We start from the raw sequence: 18,316 nt of genomic DNA, 5'->3' as shown, positions 1-18,316 counted from the left end.
CCAAACATATTAATACCAAAATGTGCCATTCAATTCATACCAAAAACTCATAATCTCAATCAACAATACAATCACTTTCAACTATACATCATTTAGCCTAATCTCACAAACATACCAAATTCAATTCTCAACCATTTAGCACCCCTAATTACCAAATACCAACTAACATCACATATCTATCATTAAACACATAACCAAAACCATATGCACATATGTATACACAACCAAACCAACCAAACCAACCAAACTATTAATATTTACAAGCCATTTCAAATGACTAAATTCATTACCAACACATAGACCAAAATGACCAAAGTACCGATACATGCCATATACTCAAATATTTAAAGTTAAAAAGTACCAAAGTGATAGTTTGATAGTGTGATAAAGTCTCTGATGATTCCCAAATCCGAGCTAGCTTTGATTTCACTGTAAAACATGGAAAAAAATAAACAATGTAAGCTATGAAGCTTAGTAAGCTCGTATGATAATAAACTTAACTTATCATTAAATACAATCTAATCATTAAACAGAACATAACATAATTCTTAATGATTCACAGACCTTTCACTTGTTCATTCTCAAGATTAAATATGAACTTCTAAAATTTCATCGATTCAATACTTATACAGTTCTTATACATACTTGTACAGACTTATATCGATCTTATGCTCATCCTTATCCTTGATTTACCCATTGAACCATTTGGAATACTATCAAATACTCAGGAATCTCGCACCCTAAGTGTCACAAACATAGCCGAAGCTATCTCAATCTCGTATCACATATAATGCTCACTCTCGAACTATTAACGAGTCTGCTCACACAAGCTGACAGTCATGACGAAGCTACACGGTGCTGCTTACATAAGCTGACGAGTATCAGCAACACATGCCGGATAACTTAGCCACCGGCAGGACGTACGGACCAGCACCCAAATCACATAACCCCTAATGACATGTCATTCGTATCCTAAACTATTCCTAAGGTTCAACCAGGATTTTATACTTGCTGAATTGTCGTTGAACATGTCCGTAGAGTCATACTCACAATTTATACAATATTAAAGTATTTAGAACACAAATATAATAATGTTTAGTACATACGAACTTACCTCGAATGCAAAAACGGTAAATTAAGTAAATTAATCTGAAACTTTGTTCTTTCCTCGATCTAAATCCGTATTTCACCTTTCTTGATCTAAATACAATCAAAATTAACTTATTTAATAATATCTTTATTCAATTTAATCCAAATTATACATTAAGGCAATTTTACACATTTGCTCTTAATATTTCACATTTTTACAATTTAGTCATTATTTCATAAAATCACAAATTCTTGCAATTCAACCAAAACCCATGCTAGCCAAATTTCAATTAGGTCCATAGTAGTCCATGTTTTTCATTTATTTCACAATTTAACCACAAAACTTCAACATTTCTCAATTTAATCCCTAATTGGACATTTTACTAAAAATCATTTTACAAATATTGTTTATCTAACAACAGCATGCATTTTCTACCAATAAACATCAAAATACACCAACATTTATCAATGGCAAAACCCTAAACCTTTAACAATTTTTCAAATTAGTCCCTGGGCTAGCTAAATTAAGCTGCAATGAACTCAAAAACATAGAAATCATTAAAAATGAGACAAAAACGAAGTTACAATTAAGCTTGCAAGTGACCGAATGCTTCAAACCCTAAAAATGGTTTCTCTTCTCTTCAAATTTTGGCACTAGGAAGAACATGGACAAATAAATTGGATTTTGGTTTTACTTATTTTAGTTTTATTTAATAATTTACTAATATAACCTTAAGTAAATCATATTAATAATGTCCATAAATGTCCATTACCACTATTAATGGTTTAATTATCATTTAAGGCTATATATATAAAAATCCATAGCAATTTGATACTTTCTTCTCAAAGAACTTAAATTTTGCACTTTACGCAATTTAGTCTTTTTTATCAAATTAAACACTCAAATGATAAAATTTCTAAACGAAACTTTCACACAATCATTTTATCATTCTCTAAACATTAAAATAAAAATAAAATAATTATTTTGACTTCGGATTTGTGATTCCAAAATCACTATTCCAATTTGACTAAAAATGGGATGTTACATGAATAATAAACTTAAACTGAAATTAAAGATAGAAGATTTACAAAACAAAACCCTAATTTAAGAACTAAAGTAAAAAACAAAGGGAAGCCTTATTTATAGAAGTCATGTTAGATGACTCATTTAGACATAATATAGATGACAAAACATAGTTAATTGAAGTTTTGCAGATGAAAACACGCTTAACGTTTTAATTAACCTCATCGTAGTTGTGTCGCAACACACTTAAGCCTGTCTTGCAACATTGAAGGCAGTATACTCCTTTATGGTGCGTTCAAGGCTCCGTCGTGGCATCCTCTGATGCGTGTCCTGGCATCCTCTGGTGTTTATCGCGACATGGATGACAATATGCTCCTTAGGTAGTCTAAAAGGTGTGTTGCAACATACAAGCAACGTGTTGCAACATAAGGAGTGGTCCACTCACTCCTCAATTTAAGTTGGGGTCCTACACACACAACTAGCACATTAGTCCTCCTTTAAGCCCAAATCGGCCTAAAAGGTCATCAAACACTCCAAATTACTCACTTTATTAACTAAGTACTCAAAATAGAAACTTAATGAAAACATTACTTATTTGCTAGAAAACGAACTCACTATGTATTGGAAAGGACCAATTTGCCACAACGAATTGTGGCAGATCAATAAAACATTATAGAAATGGTGATTATTACTTCTTTATATATATAATTATTAAATTTTTTAAAATATTATAAAAATTATTAAAAAAATATTATCTTTGAATCAGTACGAACTAGTTGAATTGGGCTAAAATATTAGTTGAACAAAAGTTTATAATATTGCAATTTTAATGAATTTGCAATAATTTATTTGATTTAGACTAGATAAACCAATTTGATTGATTCGACCATTGGTCTGGTTCCAAAAACATTGGATTTTACAATTAATTTTCACAAGTAGTAGTAACTTCGTCTAGTTACAACTATACGAATATGTAACTGACAAAAATCAACAGACTTTTATTTTATATTTAAATTTTTATTATCTTTATACATAATTTTTGCAATTATTTATTGAAAATGGTAAAAACTAATGAGTTAGTATATAATTAACTCATTAAGTTAGAATCCTGGAGTTTGACCTATTGATAATGGATGTTCATCTTATAACTTATGGGTTCAAGTTGTAATGTATGCATAGTTGTGATTTGCTCTCACCAAAAGTGTATAAGTTGTATGAAAAGAATTAAGACATTAAGTTATATATTTAAAAAAAAATCAAAATTTGGAAAATAAGTAACCTAATATTAAGTAATTAATGAGATGTTAGTAAGTTTCATAATTATAATTTAGCGAACTAGTGTTCTTGTCGTATTTCTTTTATAAAAACTTTGTGAATAAGAAAGCTTTGGATACATTGGCATTTAAAGTTTTTAGATAATTAGTACCAACTCAAAAACTCAAAAGTAAATTGCAAATTAAGAAAGTTTTTTTTTGCTAGGAGTTAAATTGCATTTAGTCTTTTTTACTCAAAAAATGGATGAATTATTCTCTGTATGTTAAATCAAAGAGCAAATTCGTCCTTTCTATTAAAATTTTCATCTATTTCTATTGTTAAAAACTTGTGAGACTGACAGAATAATCAAGTAATGAGACGTACACCTCATATTGATGTATAAAGACTAATTTTTAACGGTAAAAGTGGATGAAATTTTTAATAGAATGACCAATTTGTTCTTTGACCTAATGTACAAGGACTAATTTGCTCATTTTTCGAGTAAAGAGGGCAAAATGCAATTTGACTCCTAGTACAAAGACCTCCATGGTATTTTTACCCCTTTGATAACTTGTAATTTTAATTACTATGTCCTTAATTTCTTTTCTTATAAAAATAAAAACATTGAATAATTTTATTTAATTTTATTAACCATGAATCTTTTTAATCTTTTTATTGTTATTTTGATAATATTAGTTTAATTTTAAATTGTTTTTATTAATGAATTCTTATTGAATAAAATATTGACAAATATTTTTATTTTTTATTTTTTAAATTCAATATTTACCTCTACTTATAACCCTTTCTCCAACTCTTAAATTGGAGAAAATATGTGTTTAAATACGCTTAAATTCACATTTATTTTTTTACTAACTATGAAGTGCTTTTAAATGTAATATTTTCTTAATTAATAACTACAAACTTGTTGTTCCTCTTTTTTGATAATATACTGTTATTCAAATGCCTTTTTTCCCCTTTTTTTCTTTTTTTGGTGAAAAATAATAATTACATTAAATAATCCTTATCCTACTTATACCTACCTATTAATTTAAAATTTCTCCTAATATTTGTCTTGACTCTTCATTATAATTTTTAGATGAATCCCACGCCTGGATAGCGATGTAATGTCTTGCCCAGCATAACGATATATTAATAGTTTCCGTTATGATCCATGTTAAACCTTGAAAAATGAATAAGTTCATCTTCTTCCATAAGCGCTATGCTATCAAGCCAAAAAGAGTATCCCAAAAAGCCTCAGTTCTTAGCAACCATGCACTAGTTTTTAAATTTGTCTCCACCCAATCTAAGATACTACTTGAAAAGAATTGGGATCTCCAACTTCTAGGTATGAGATTTATCAACACTTCTTTAACTGCTGGACAATTTCTGAGCACATGTAAAATATCTTCTATGTTATTGTGGCGGATTGAATAGGATGTGTTTTGACCTATCCCTCTGAGTACTAGCTCAGAGTTTGTGAGCAACCGTTGCTTGCAAACCAACCACAAGAAAAAATGGATGTGATGTGGACCTTGGTACTTCCAGATTTCCTTCCAGCTAATGTCTTGTGTACTCCATCTGTTTTCTGTAACATTTGATATGCAGTTCTGATAAAAAAAATTCCAATTTTAGGCATGATCCCAACAAACTTTATCAAACCTAGCTAAAGGGTTTGGTGGAGGTACGTCCACAATTTTTTGTATTATTTCTTCTAGTAAATTATCTCTAAGCGCTTCTATGTTCCATGTTCCTTCGTCTATTACCATGTCCTTGAGCATACAATTAGTTATTGGTTTATTCAAATCCTACACATGCACTATCAATGGACCAACTCTAGGGACCCAATTGTCTTTCCAACAGTGTACCTTTGTTCCTGATCCAACTAATACAAGCCGAATAAGATATCCACCTCCCAACGAAGACCTCAAGTTTCAACACTGCTCGAGATATCGTGATATCCTCCTCTTTGGTATTGTGATATCACTTTCGTCAGAAGGACAAACTTGGACAAAAAGGGCAACCTTTGTCTACCCAGCCACCAATCACACAAGACCCATGTAGAGGCATTTTTGGTATCAAAAAGTCATCAGAATATACTTCAAAATAGCCAAAAATTTCTTAGGAGAGAGATATACATTAGCTTAGTTTAGGTTTAGTTTTCTCTGCACTTTTTCTAGAGTTTATTTTTCTCTTCTACTATCTTAGATTAAAGTTTGTTTTTCTGTACTTACTTTTTGTTCTTGTTGTTCTTCATGTTAGTTAAGTTGGTTAACATTGTAGCTAAGGTTTATTTACATTTCTAGTCCTTATACTTTGCTTTCAAGACTCTTTAAGCTTTAGTTTAATGTATTTCAGTTTATTTTGCTTTAAATCTGTCAAAGTTTAGTCTTTTTATGTTTCTTGCTTTAGATTTCTTTGTTAAATGCTTTTGGTTTCATGCTATTTAAGTTTTCTTACATAAAAGTCTCAACTTTTATATTTTTCTCAAGCTTTACTTTCATGGCTGCATTGTTTTCCATTACTATGTTTATTCTCTTCACTTTAAGCATGTGTAGCTAAACCTTTAAGGAGGTTGGTTGATGGAGGTGTGGATAACCTAAACTCTTTGAACAAAGGACTAAATTGTAACAAATTAGACTAATTTGAATAGAACTAAGAACTTAGGTAGTGACGCCCCTAAAGGATGATAAAGTGAGATTGGAAAGTAATCTTGTCGTGCACCCATTCGTTAGTCCCGAATTAATCGATAAGGTTCAAGGATAAGTCGGACCTAATTCGTCTAAGTCGATAAAATTGAGATCGGAAGATAAAATGAAGCCACTTAGTAATTTAAGCGATTTATGTCCCCAGTCCAAAATTTTGTGAACTACATTGAAGCCAACCAACATCCATTAGTTATTTGTTGGATAGTCCCTATAGTTTACATTTCTTGCAATTTAGTCCCTAGGGTAGAATCTTTAATTTTCTTGTAAAATCATTTTTTATGGACTATCGTACTATAAAATCATATTAGTAGCCACTTAGACTCTATTGTGTATGCTAGTTATTGCTCAATCCCCTATTCATTTGGCTTTGATCCTTGGAATACTTCGGTGTTTTATTATACACTATAAATATTACAACTAACCTGTACGCTTGCAGTAAAATCGGGCTTTAAAAATTATTATATAAATTCAATGTTTTAATGCTCACGTAGCCGATCACATATATATATATATATATATTAGCTTATATGAAAAACTAAATTTGATATATTTAAAAAAAATACGAATGAAATTGTTAAAATTAAGTTTAAAATGGAAATTAAGATAGCAAAAATAATATATGCTCTACACTTATATAAAACCTAGAGCTGAGTTAGGGCTAGTTTGAAATATTTTTTAAAAGTGTTGTGGAAAAGTATTTTTGAGAAATACTTTTGAAAAGTTTGGTTTAATATTTGAGTGTCTAGCATTGCTATCAAAAGTGCTTTTGAGAAATAAAATATCCATTTTAGACATGTTATTATCAAGTAACAAATATGCATTTAAATAATGTTTAAATTAGTTAATATTATTATATTTTAGTAAGAATATAAAAAATTTATTATAACTTGTTGTTAATATTTTAATATATGAAATATAAATTTTAAAATATTTTTAAGCAATAAATATTAATTATTTATAAAATTTAATTAGAATGTATAAACTATATTTTAAATATTTAAATATAACCATTAAATATTTGTAATTAGATATTATCACAATTGTATTATTTTAAAAATATTTTTTATTTTAATTAATTATTTTAACACATTTGTAATTAAGCACCAAGAAAAATAAAAAGAAAGGAAAGTACTATGTTATTGGAAGGGTGAAAAAGTAATTAAGTACCAAAAGTGCTTTTGGGAGAGAAAAAATTAAAAATTTTCTCTTCTTCTTTTCAGAAGTGATTTTCAAAAGTATTTTTAAAAGTAAAAAATTTCAGCCAAAAACAACTTGTTTAGCACAACTTTTTTTCCAAATGTGTTATTTTTTTAAGCACTACTAAACAAGCCTTTATTGAACACCAACTCAATTGAAAATGACAAAAACAACTTTATTCAATTTTAACATATAGAGAGAGAGAGAGAAAGAATGTATAAATTTTTAAAGTTTTAAATACGTTTAGTTATTGCCTTTAAAATTTAAAGTTATTTCATTTCCATGCATATCCATATATAAACTAGTGATAATATGCACATATGTTTTATATGTGAACTAACTAAATCTTCAGGTGTTAATGGGCTGAGTTAGGGCAAGCCTATGTAGTGATATTATCACACTCCATGCTTGTCCAAGACCGTTTTGGCTCAAAATATTGGCCTCAAGTTTTGCCTAAGCCCACTTATATTTGATTGGGGCCTATTTCTATTATTATTATTTCTTTTTTAAAATATATTGTTTTAATTTAATATTTTCTTTTGTTATTTTTTGGTTAGTTTATTTATTAAATTTTAAACGTAACTTTTAATGTTTACATTATAATATTATATGTTTAATTTAATTTTATATAAATTACATACTATATAAATATATATGATAAAGTAGAAAAAGAGCCAAGTTCGGGCTTTTTAATTTTGGAGCCCAAGCTCGGCTCATTTTAAAGGACCCTAACTCCCAAGTTTATTTTGACTCTCATACTTTTTATCCAAGTCCTCCTATATTTCAAGTGCACCTTTAAGCTTGGGCATATGGTCTGACCCCTTGAACATGTTTATCTCCGAAAAAATTAACGACTAGAAATTATCACACGTATGAAAATATAATATATTATATATAAATTAAATTTTAAAAAAATATATTTCATTTATAAATTTTACATTTCAAGAAATAATAATATTTTAACAAAGGTGGATATATATTTTTCTAATAACCAGAAGTTAATGAATAATAATTAGTTTTTGAGAAACAAACAAACGAATAGTTTTTTTCTTTTTTTGAGAAAATGATTTTTTTAGGTAGTTCGTTTAAGAGTACAGAAAAAAATATTTATTTTATAAAATATTTAAATAATATAATTATCTTTATATTTAACAAAACAATAATTTTAACTTTTTCTTTTTTACCAATTGAGTTGGAGAACAGGATTTAAATTCTAAAAACAAAATTGTTGGGAGGAGTGGCTATAAAATCGAACATAAATAATAAAATGCATACCTAAAAATGCCTCAAAAATATAAATAATTATCTTATGATCAGATACATATCTACATATGAAATAGTGATTATATATACAGACTAAATATATGATGTGATTATAAACTAAACTGTTAATTATAGTGATTAAGGTTCAATATTTACCACTAAAGTCAATAAAAATAAATTTAATAAATTACAATTTTATTGAGAAGATGTTTATATATAAATTATATTATAAAAAATATGGGGAAGTGCATTTATATTAATTATATTGTGGAAATTAAGAGAGAAAAATGGAAGAGTTGTACCAATTAAGATATCTATATAATTTTAGAAGTTGTAGATAAAGTTGAGACAAAATATTCTAGACATATAACAGTTCCTAATTGTTAATTATAATTTTATGAGATTTAATTAAATGTTTTAATCAATTAATTAAAACTGTCGTAAAAGAAGTTAAAAGGTAGAAAAAATGGGAGAAGTATATTTATGGAAATCATGAGCACGATCATGATGTTACAAATTTAAACTCTTAATTAATTTTATTTTTCTTTGGTGAAGAAGGGCCATTGGAGGCACACGACTGCTGGGGACCATTTTTACTGCTATCTTTATTGTCCCATATGACTACGAAAAGCAAAGACTGACAAATTTCTTAGTTTTAAGAAATAAATTTGTTTCTTTTTAAAAAAAAAAACCATGAAATATATAATAATATCAAGTTTGCAAGTGGGTATTCAGTCATTCACCTGTCCATGCAAAAAGCAAAAGATAAAGCCAAATCCCATGCTAAGGAGGTACGTATTGGACTGCACGAGGAATTAAAGCCATTTTTGTTTTAAAAACTTGAAAAATGAAACCATCAATGCTTTGATTATTAATTTCACCAATCTCCTACAACAAAATTGTGATTTAGAAGAAGTAAAAAAATTAGTGGGGGAGCACAATCAATCACTTTTAAAATTTGTTGGTAAAAATAGCATGAATTGATGTTATATAGGTTGAAAAGCTAATTAATTAAATTCCTACTAAATAACTTTTGGTTGCTTTGATTTTATGGCCATCACTTTATATTTGATTCTGATGGGTTGTCTGCTTAAAGTTAATTCCCATTATGTCTCTTTATTCTTATATACTCGGTCTTTTATTTTTATTTTTTATTTTTTTGGTGGGAGCAATTAATAATTACCTTTAAAAATTGATTTGGTAATCTGTCTGTTCCATTAACATCTTGCCGCTACATATATGGGTTTCAAAAGCAGAGAACATGCAAGTGTCTCTCTCGTGTGTCACTGGGACCTGTAAGCTTTAACCCAAAGCCCCCCCACCTTTGTGTAAAACCTCAGCAAAGCGAGTATTAGAGGGTCTAAAAATTTTAAAAGCCAAAATAAATTTGGATCTAAGACCCAATTTCATTTCTTATTTTAAAAATTTAACTTGGTGGGGTTAAAAGGATGATTCCATTTTTTCCAAAGGATTTTATGACTTACCCACTGTCCATTTTCTTTCCTTTTTACCTCATACAGAAAAGTTGTAACATTACATGCAATATCTAACAAAAGGCTTAGCTATTTGACAATAAAACAACCCTGAGTTGAAAGTTTTCCACTAAAGCTACAAAGAGTTAGATTTAGAAGTTACCCTATTTAGTAGATGCTTTAATTAAATAAATCCAACTAATGTTAACTCTAAAAGTGTTGCTTAATTTAACATAATGTTACCTTTCCTTGCTAAGTGAAAGCCGTGGTTTTAGTAAAGGAATAATGGTTGAAAGAAAAGCATGACATTATTGTACAATTCTAGATTTTGGACCATCCTATTATATATATATATATATATATATATATATATATATATTCTCATGAAAGTCCATGTGGATTTAACTTACAAAAAAACCCCACTATGGTTCCCAATTTAATATCACTTTGTCTTGCACTTATCCTGCATATCTCAAGCTGCCATACTTGTATCCTTTACTTGTTATGGGATTGCCAAATCTCGGAGGAGACCCAAGATTGCTAGCAACAATAGTGGACCAATTGGTATAAGAGGCAAAGCAAACACATAAAATGACACAAAACTCCTTAATTATTCACCACAAAATTAACTTGATAAAGAAACTAGTTTCATCATGTCTTCCTTAATCGTAGAGGCACTTTAGTCTTTTCGAAGTTGCGGGATCCACGATTGCGACCCAACAACAAATTTTTGGACTTTTTTTTTTTTTTTTTTGTGCGCGCGCGCTATCCATGGTTATTATAATAACTTGGTAAAGCTAACATTAGAACATGAGCCTTTTGTTCACAAATTGAAAATTATTGAAGCCTAATGGTATGAAACCAAAGGCATGAAATTTTGTGCTTTATAGAAGGAAACATCTGACTAGAGAACAAATTTTTTTGGTAGGAATCTTTCTGTACAAAAAGACTATCTTAGATCAGATGTTGTTGTCTTAAATTCCCTATCTTCTCTATATATATATTACTTTTTTTTTCTACCCTCTTTTCCAATCATTCTCTTCTATTTTGGTGATTAAAGGAGTTTTTCAACTCTTTTTTTAAAAAATAAACCCAATAATTGTTATACGAATTTTTTACATTTCTCAAAACACAAGTGTCATCTTCATATTTTCGAAATTTAATTCTACAAGGAAAAATATTCAATTTTTGATCGTCTAGTCTATCTATTTTTTCTTTTCTAAAAGGAAATTTGGGTCTATGTTTGAAGATATAAAAAGGATTAATAAAATTCTCCATGCAAAACATAGAGGAATATCTAATTGGTGGAACAAGACGGGTGAAAATTCCAAAACCCTAGCTAAAAATGTGGAATAAAAAGCAATAATTCTCCATTGGGAGGAATTTGTAGGTACCACTTTCAGGGAAGCTTCCTCTCGGCAATTAGACATTCAATCATCTTTTTGAAAAGCTAAACATCAAAGTCTATGGCTTTTTTCCCTTTCTTAATTTAAAGTGCCAATGACAAACAACGAGGATTACGATGAACATTGTTCTTTATTCAGCTATCAAAGGAGTAGAATTTCGTCATTATCTGATATACAAATTCATTTCAAAACGTAATTTCATTTCAAAAGTTTTAGGGTAGATAAACATCAAATTCCCAATGTTTAGGTATATGATAAGGCAAAAGTACTATAAAAGCCCATGTATTAAAAGTTCGATTACATTTTGACTTCTCTACTAAAAAAATAGGCAAATTAATCACTATACATTAAATCAATAAGCAAATTGATCCTTTTGTTAAAAATTTTCATTCATTTTTATTGTTAAAGCTTGCCCCCATATATTAACATAGCACATCATGTGTCACTATCTAATTATTCTGTCAGCTAAATTAACTTTTAATAATACAAATGAATGAATTTTTAAACATAAATGACTAATTTATTTTTAAATTTAATATATATAGACTAATTTATCCATTTTTAATAAAAAGATAAAATATATAGAAACATGTACTATACTTTCCACAGGAACCAAAACGACTAATTCGAAATTGAAGGGTTTCTTTATTTAGTTTTTATTTTTTATTTTGCTTTTGCTTTTGACTATACCTTTCTATATAAACTTTGATATATGTGATTTTTGGAGAAAAGGCGTCAAAACTTACCCTTTTCATTTCCTCTTTCTTTATTGTATTTTACCCAACAAATTTGAAGGTAAATACTATCATTACTTCTGAGATCATATATTATACTTGAAAGACTTTTTAATGCTTTTTTCCCCTTTGTTTACAAAGTGTAAAGCATGTAAAATTGCTTTTAAAAAAAGAAAAGAGAGGCCAAATAAACCCCATACTGAGGCTTTGGTAAAAATAAGCTAAAAATTATATTAGAAATGTAAAGTGCTCCATTACAATTACCAAGGATCACTTCAAATATAGTTCATACTTTTAAGATAGTTAAAAGGGGTCACTCTCTCCCTCTCTTTTTTCTCTCTATCTTTTTCATCTTTCTTCTCTCTCTCTCTCGCTCTCGCTCTCTCTCTCCCTCTCTCTCTGTCACTAAGTGCAAAACATACAAAATCAATTAGATTTCATATTTACGTAGGAATATAATATTTTGATATGGATCTCTCAAGGCTGCTTTGATAGGAAGGACGTGTGCTTTTCTTTTGCCATCCCCCTCTCTCCTTTTGTTGCTCTGTCTTTCTTGTCTCTTTGTCTGTCTTTAGTTGCTCTCTTTTTCTTTTCATAATCTGATATTCTTTTTAATATATATATATATATATAATATGAGAGGGTACCTGATTCTCTTCACCAACTCCCCCTTCTCCTCTCTTCGGAGTCAGAGATATATATGATCATTTCAAAATGAGCAGTACACATCCTAATATATAAAATCATTTATATCTATATCAATGTGGAACCCCCAATGTGAACTCCAAATTAGGCTTCTTGGAGCATGTCTCTGAAAGGCTTGATGAGCTTACATCTGATATTCTCTCATAGCTTAAGCACTTTGGATCCATATCCTTCTGCACTCAAAATTAAATAAAATAAATAATAAAGCAAATCATCAAAAGCAATGAATTACTAGCCGCTACTAGTTTTTATGCATTAGCATTCATTTTGAACAGTATAGCCTAGCGTACTAAGCCTGGTACAGCTCCTCTCCTGTGTGCCACTCCCGACACTATTCTTTAGCATTACAATTATCTCTCCTGGTGCATTAGTCATAATTTGACCCCATCTACAACCATGCATGTTTCAAGGTCAAACCAATGAGCTTGATATGGGTCAAGAGGATTGGGTTTATGATAAATGCATGTTAAGTAAATTTGATGATGAGGCCTGAGCTAGGGAGGGTTCTTCAAAGAACCAAAAAAGGAACTTTTAACAATCATAACCCCCCCCCAACACACACACACACACACCCACACCTACCCCGGCTCTTTTTCTTTCCTTTTCATTAAAAAAAAAAAACAAAAAAGACTAAAAGCCACCTTGAGTTGGGGCTTTGCTTTCTGTTTAAGAACATTGAAAAACAAGGATTCAGAATCAACGTTTTCAAAAATCAAACCAGGAAATGATGCAAATTAGAAATGTGCATGCCTCCATGAAAGAAGAAGGAAAAAAATTGGGTCCACCTTTTTGGTATACCTTTTTCATTTTATATTGGTGTTTATATAAATATATATATATATATATATATATTAGCATTATTAGAATGCAGGAAAAAAGTTGGAAAGAGGAGGTTATTTGGGGAAATAAAAGGTTAGAAATTAGAACCTGGAGAGATGGTAAGTTTAGAGGAGAATCATTAGGTTTGCCATGCAGCCAAGCTTCCCTGTTAGAAACCAACACAAAGAGAGAATATTTGCTATCAGTGGAGGCCATGCATGCATGCAGAAGAAAAAGCAAACTGAGAAAAGAAATCTATCTTTTACTGTCTCGTTTATAGTTGTTGCTCACACACACACTTTACATTTTATGCTGATTGAAATAAAGTGAAAGCCATGTGATTGCCCATTACCCATAACAACAACAGACCACAAAGAAGGTTCAAAGGCATACCTTTAATACCAATATACAATAAATATTTCCACTAATGGGGCCACCAGTGAGTTTAGCTTTGAGACTAAGTTTTCCATTTGTAGGACCCATTTATTAGCCTTATATCCGAGCCCACAAAATCCTAAGGAAAGAGATATCTCCATTTTTTAGGCGGATTTGTCATTTGGGAATTTGGATTCTCTCAAGTCTTGGAATGATAAGGCCATCAGTGGGTGCTTTCCTTTTCCTTTTTTTTTTAATTTACTCACCCTTTTTTTACCACACCCACCTCCACCATCTCAATTTGTGCCTCAGATTCTAAATAACTAGTATTATAATTACTCCATCATGGTGATGGCTTGTCGTCGACAGATAGAACAAAGAACCTAATTCACTTCTCCCCTCTTTTCGTGATTTCTAGCGTTTTGCATGTAACTATGTTTTGTATTTTGCATGTAATGGTGGAGAGAGAAAATGCCTATATAAATAAAGGTAAAGTCGAAGAGATTGAAGGAAATGGGATTTTTAATTCTGATCCTAATACAAACAATCTTATATTACATATATATACAAGAGACAAACTGTTGTCTGTTCTTGTCAAACATACGGGGGCTGACATTTTTCTAAAAGAAAAAATCATATTGGTCGTTTTAACTCTATTAAAATTCTTGTTTTAGAGTATATAACTACATATTATATGAAGGCAATAATACAAGATGATAAATCAAAACAAACCCAAGGGTCGTACTATTTTATGTTTATGTGGTGGTTGTGACATCGATCCCAGTGTATCTCATTCATTGTCACTTTTTTTTTATTTTGTTTTTAGAAAGGAAAAAACCAATCAGTATATAAGAAGGAAGCAAATGAAACAGAAAGGACAGGCACACACTGAAAGGCTAACCAAACTAGTATTACTAATAGTAGTATTGCAGTACAAAGCAGACTAACCTTGACGAATTGCTCCACAGTCCATGGTACTCTTTGTCTTGATGAGCATTTGATGATGACGATCTTCCCTGCTGAACTGATATCTCTGATCTTCTTGGGTTTTGAATGTCAAACATCATATCTTCAGATGTATCCCCAGATGATCCATTTTCAAATGCATCCATTTGTCCTGCTTGATTAAACAGTTAACTTCTTTGTTAAACCCAAATTTCAGCATTAATCCTAAATGATGATCAAATATTGGTATACTGACCTGACGATGCTGCTGCTCTGTCAGTGGTCTTCACAGTTCTATACATCTGCAGCCAAATAATGAATCGAATAAATCAGCATTAGAGTTAGTTTATGAGCAAGGTAATAAAACTTTAATTAAATTACCTTCATTTTTAGCCCTTTTGAGTAGCTAAAAAGATGGACAAATAAAGTAAAGAAAAAACCAGAAAGTAGACTGAATAGTAAACTGTTTTGTGTATCGTAGGCATTAGTCAGTGCATGCAACTAAGCAAGTACGAACTGTGAAAAGAAAGAAAGGGGAACGAAACTGTACCCAAGCAAAGAAAGCATTTATGCTTGTATATAAAAATATGTGCGTTGGTGGTGAATACAGAGAAGTGAAGTAGTAAAAGATGGAGGATTTAACCATGGTTAAGGGAGGGTGGTTAAAAGAAACCTATCTGAAGAAGATATCATTGAGAAATGATAGTGTCTTTGTACTTTATATATATATTATTTTCTCTCTCTCTCTCTCTCTCACTCACTGCTAGAGAAAATACTTTTTTTATGAAGAAAAAACACAATGAATTTGAAGGGAGAAACTTGTCCTGGCTTAGCTATTGACTGAGTTTTTGAATACCTTGGGCTTTGTCTTACTCTTTTTATTATATTATTATTATTTTGAAAACGATAATAATTTACTACTGCTGTGCTGCTGCTCTCTCTCTCTTTAATTGAATTCTTTTCGTTTACATGGGCTGGTTCATTCTTCCAAGCAAAAAGCTGTTTATTAGCTTGCAGAATCATCAGATCTAGTAGAAAAAGAAGTGCTGAGGATTTGGGAGACCCTCTGCAAGGAAACATTGGAATTTGTAATCTAATGTTATTAACATCTTCCGGTAATGCTGACTGTTTAAAAATATGCAAACTCAGCTAACTTCCACCATTAACGCTGCATCAAGCTACCACGCCAGCCCACTAACACACACTATTATCAGCTTGGAGAAGAAACCCATAGTTGCAGAAAATTCAACCACATCTTTCAATGTTGTATTTATATTTGCTTCCATTTTAAGGAAACCCTTGCAACTAAGATGGATAGAAAAACCATTATGGCACTGAAGGATGTGAAAGTTGTTTACCTGCAGATGGGATTTTACATGTGCTAAGGTAAGATCTTTGACATCCATTAGCTCAAGAACCGACTTGGGCGTAGCTCCTGAAATCACCACAACAAGATAAGACAAGAGACTTAGTGTTTACATAACTCCGTTTTGCTTTAAATCAAACAAAGACAATGGTGAAAATAGAGACGGAAAAGTGAATAGTAGAGAAAGAAAAAGTGAAGCATACTTTCATGACCACCCAATAACTCAACAGCATGAACAAAGCGAGCATGAAGTGTAGTAGTCCATCGCATCCTTGGAGCTCTCATGCTTCGTTTAGCTGGAAACCTTGACATAAATCTTGATCTCATCAATCCCTGAGACTGAAAGGGGTTCAAGCTGGTGTTACCAATTTTGGTAGTAGCCAAATAAGAAGGGGAGGAGGGTAAGGATGAATCCAAGGGCTGTTGAGCGAATGGAAAAGGAGGAGAAGAAGGGGGAGGAGGAGGGTTTTGGTAGACGGGAATTCCCCTTATGGGTCTCAAGAAACCAAACTCTTGTCCTAGCCCTTGTTGATGTTGTTGGTGCTGGTGCTGATGTTGATACAGTAGCGGATGTTGCAGTTGGTTGTGATGGTGAGGGAACTGGTTGTGGTGATAAGACTGGAAAAGATTACCATTGCAATTGGCGGTGGCGCTACCGTTTTGAAGAAGCTGATGGAAGTGGTTGGAGTTGGAGTCTGAAACCCTTGGATTCGAGAAAGATAGCTCAAAGCAGTTATCAGGTTTTGCCATTGAAGACATGGAGCTTCTGGAGTCGAGACCTCTGGATGTGGGTTTGCTGTTCGGTGGGCTGATTTGCAAGGATAAATCTGGTTGTGCAGGGAAGAAGTCCATCTTTAACACCCACAAAAAACCACCACTTTTTAGCCCTCCCCCCCTTTCCCTAATTACTCCTCCCTTTCTGCCTTCCTTGTCTCCTCGCTACTCTTGTTGTTGTCGTCCTCCCAGTGTGTCCTTCAGCTATAACAGTAAGTAAAATACAAGGAGAGGTGGGTGTTAAGGGTGATCCAAACAGCAAAAAGGGTTTTGAACTAACTCTTTCATCCGAAGGGGGGGGGTTGATCAGTAGTTGCAAAGATTTCAGGTTGAGAGAGAGAGAGAGAGAGAGAGAGAGAGAGAGAGAGAGAGAATATGTGAGAAAATGACACTTGAAGAAGATGAACAATAAGAGAAAGAAGGAGGAGGAGGAGGATAGTAAAATATAAGTATAGAGCCTAGCTTTTTTTTGTTTTGTGAACGTATTGAGGGGTTATAGCATAGGGTACTACTCCTCTCCTAGGCTGTGAGAAATGAAGAAAAAAAACATTAAAAACTTAAATAAGTTAAATAGAGGGGATTTTGATTCTTTTTTTTTTTTTTTTTCTCCCTTTCTTTCTTTTCTATCCTTCTTTAATTTATTTCCTTTTTCCCTTCTTTTCTTTCGAGGATAAAAAGAAGATTTTTATATACTAATAATAATACTTTACTTTAACGTGTGCATTTGTCCCTCAACAACTCATACTTACCTTTATAACCCCCACGCACTCCCTGCTGCATGCTCCCTATATTTCACTATTAACTTACATTAACCATAACTATATCTCACCAATCTTGAACAAAATCACTCATCCTCCTTGCTTATTAATATAAGTAATTAGTGATGCATGTCAATTTTCAAATTCATCCCATCAAATCAATTAATATATTAATAAATATTTAATAATTAATTTTTTATATAAAATAAATAATTACATCAAATTTGACATGCATTATTATTTTCTTCATAATCGAGAAAGTTGTAATAATTGGTAAATGATAAAATTAATGAGACACGAATCTCAAATTGAAATGGTGTAGGGAGTATGATTAATATATACCCTTGATTCCAACCACTCATTTGGGCATAATGAAGCCACTAATTCCCACATTTTTACTTTCGGTACGTATGTTTGTATGTATATGACT

The 18,316-nt window shown here is 31.1% G+C and overlaps 1 protein-coding gene across 2 annotated transcripts; it reads right to left on the bottom strand.

Moving 5' to 3' along the window:
• Positions 1-12,350: 12,350 nt before the first annotated feature.
• LOC108467595 (probable transcription factor KAN2) lies at positions 12,351-17,962 on the bottom strand. 2 transcript variants are annotated; one of them, XM_017768291.2, is made up of 6 exons: positions 16,558-17,962; positions 16,347-16,423; positions 15,245-15,290; positions 14,992-15,160; positions 13,777-13,834; positions 12,351-13,022 (listed from the first exon to the last, which is right to left on the bottom strand). In XM_017768291.2, the coding sequence occupies exons 1-6, from the start codon at positions 17,204-17,206 to the stop codon at positions 12,903-12,905; spliced, it is 1,119 nt and encodes a 372-aa protein (XP_017623780.1). In that variant the 5' UTR covers positions 17,207-17,962; the 3' UTR covers positions 12,351-12,902. The 2 variants fall into 2 exon arrangements, with proteins under 2 accessions (XP_017623780.1, XP_052874027.1); XM_053018067.1 differs by having other exon boundaries at positions 12,351-13,019.
• Positions 17,963-18,316: the final 354 nt, after the last annotated feature.

This window comes from Gossypium arboreum, chromosome 8, assembly GCF_025698485.1.
Source record: "Gossypium arboreum isolate Shixiya-1 chromosome 8, ASM2569848v2, whole genome shotgun sequence".
Taxonomy (NCBI): domain Eukaryota; kingdom Viridiplantae; phylum Streptophyta; class Magnoliopsida; order Malvales; family Malvaceae; genus Gossypium; species Gossypium arboreum.
Note: the sequence above shows the minus strand (reverse complement) of the source record. Positions and strands in the feature narration are given on the sequence as shown.

What these genes read in the sequence shown, in the direction of transcription:
- LOC108467595 (XM_017768291.2), bottom strand. Translation starts at nt 17,206, where the DNA reads ATGGACTTCTTCCCTGCACAACCAGATTTATCCTTGCAAATCAGCCCA. An exon ending in ATGTAAAATCCCATCTGCAG is followed by an intron (nt 15,291 to 16,346) that starts GTAAACAACTTT and finishes ATTTGGCTGCAG; the next exon opens with ATGTATAGAACTGTGAAGAC. An exon ending in CAGAGCAGCAGCATCGTCAG is followed by an intron (nt 15,161 to 15,244) that starts GTCAGTATACCA and finishes TTAATCAAGCAG; the next exon opens with GACAAATGGATGCATTTGAA.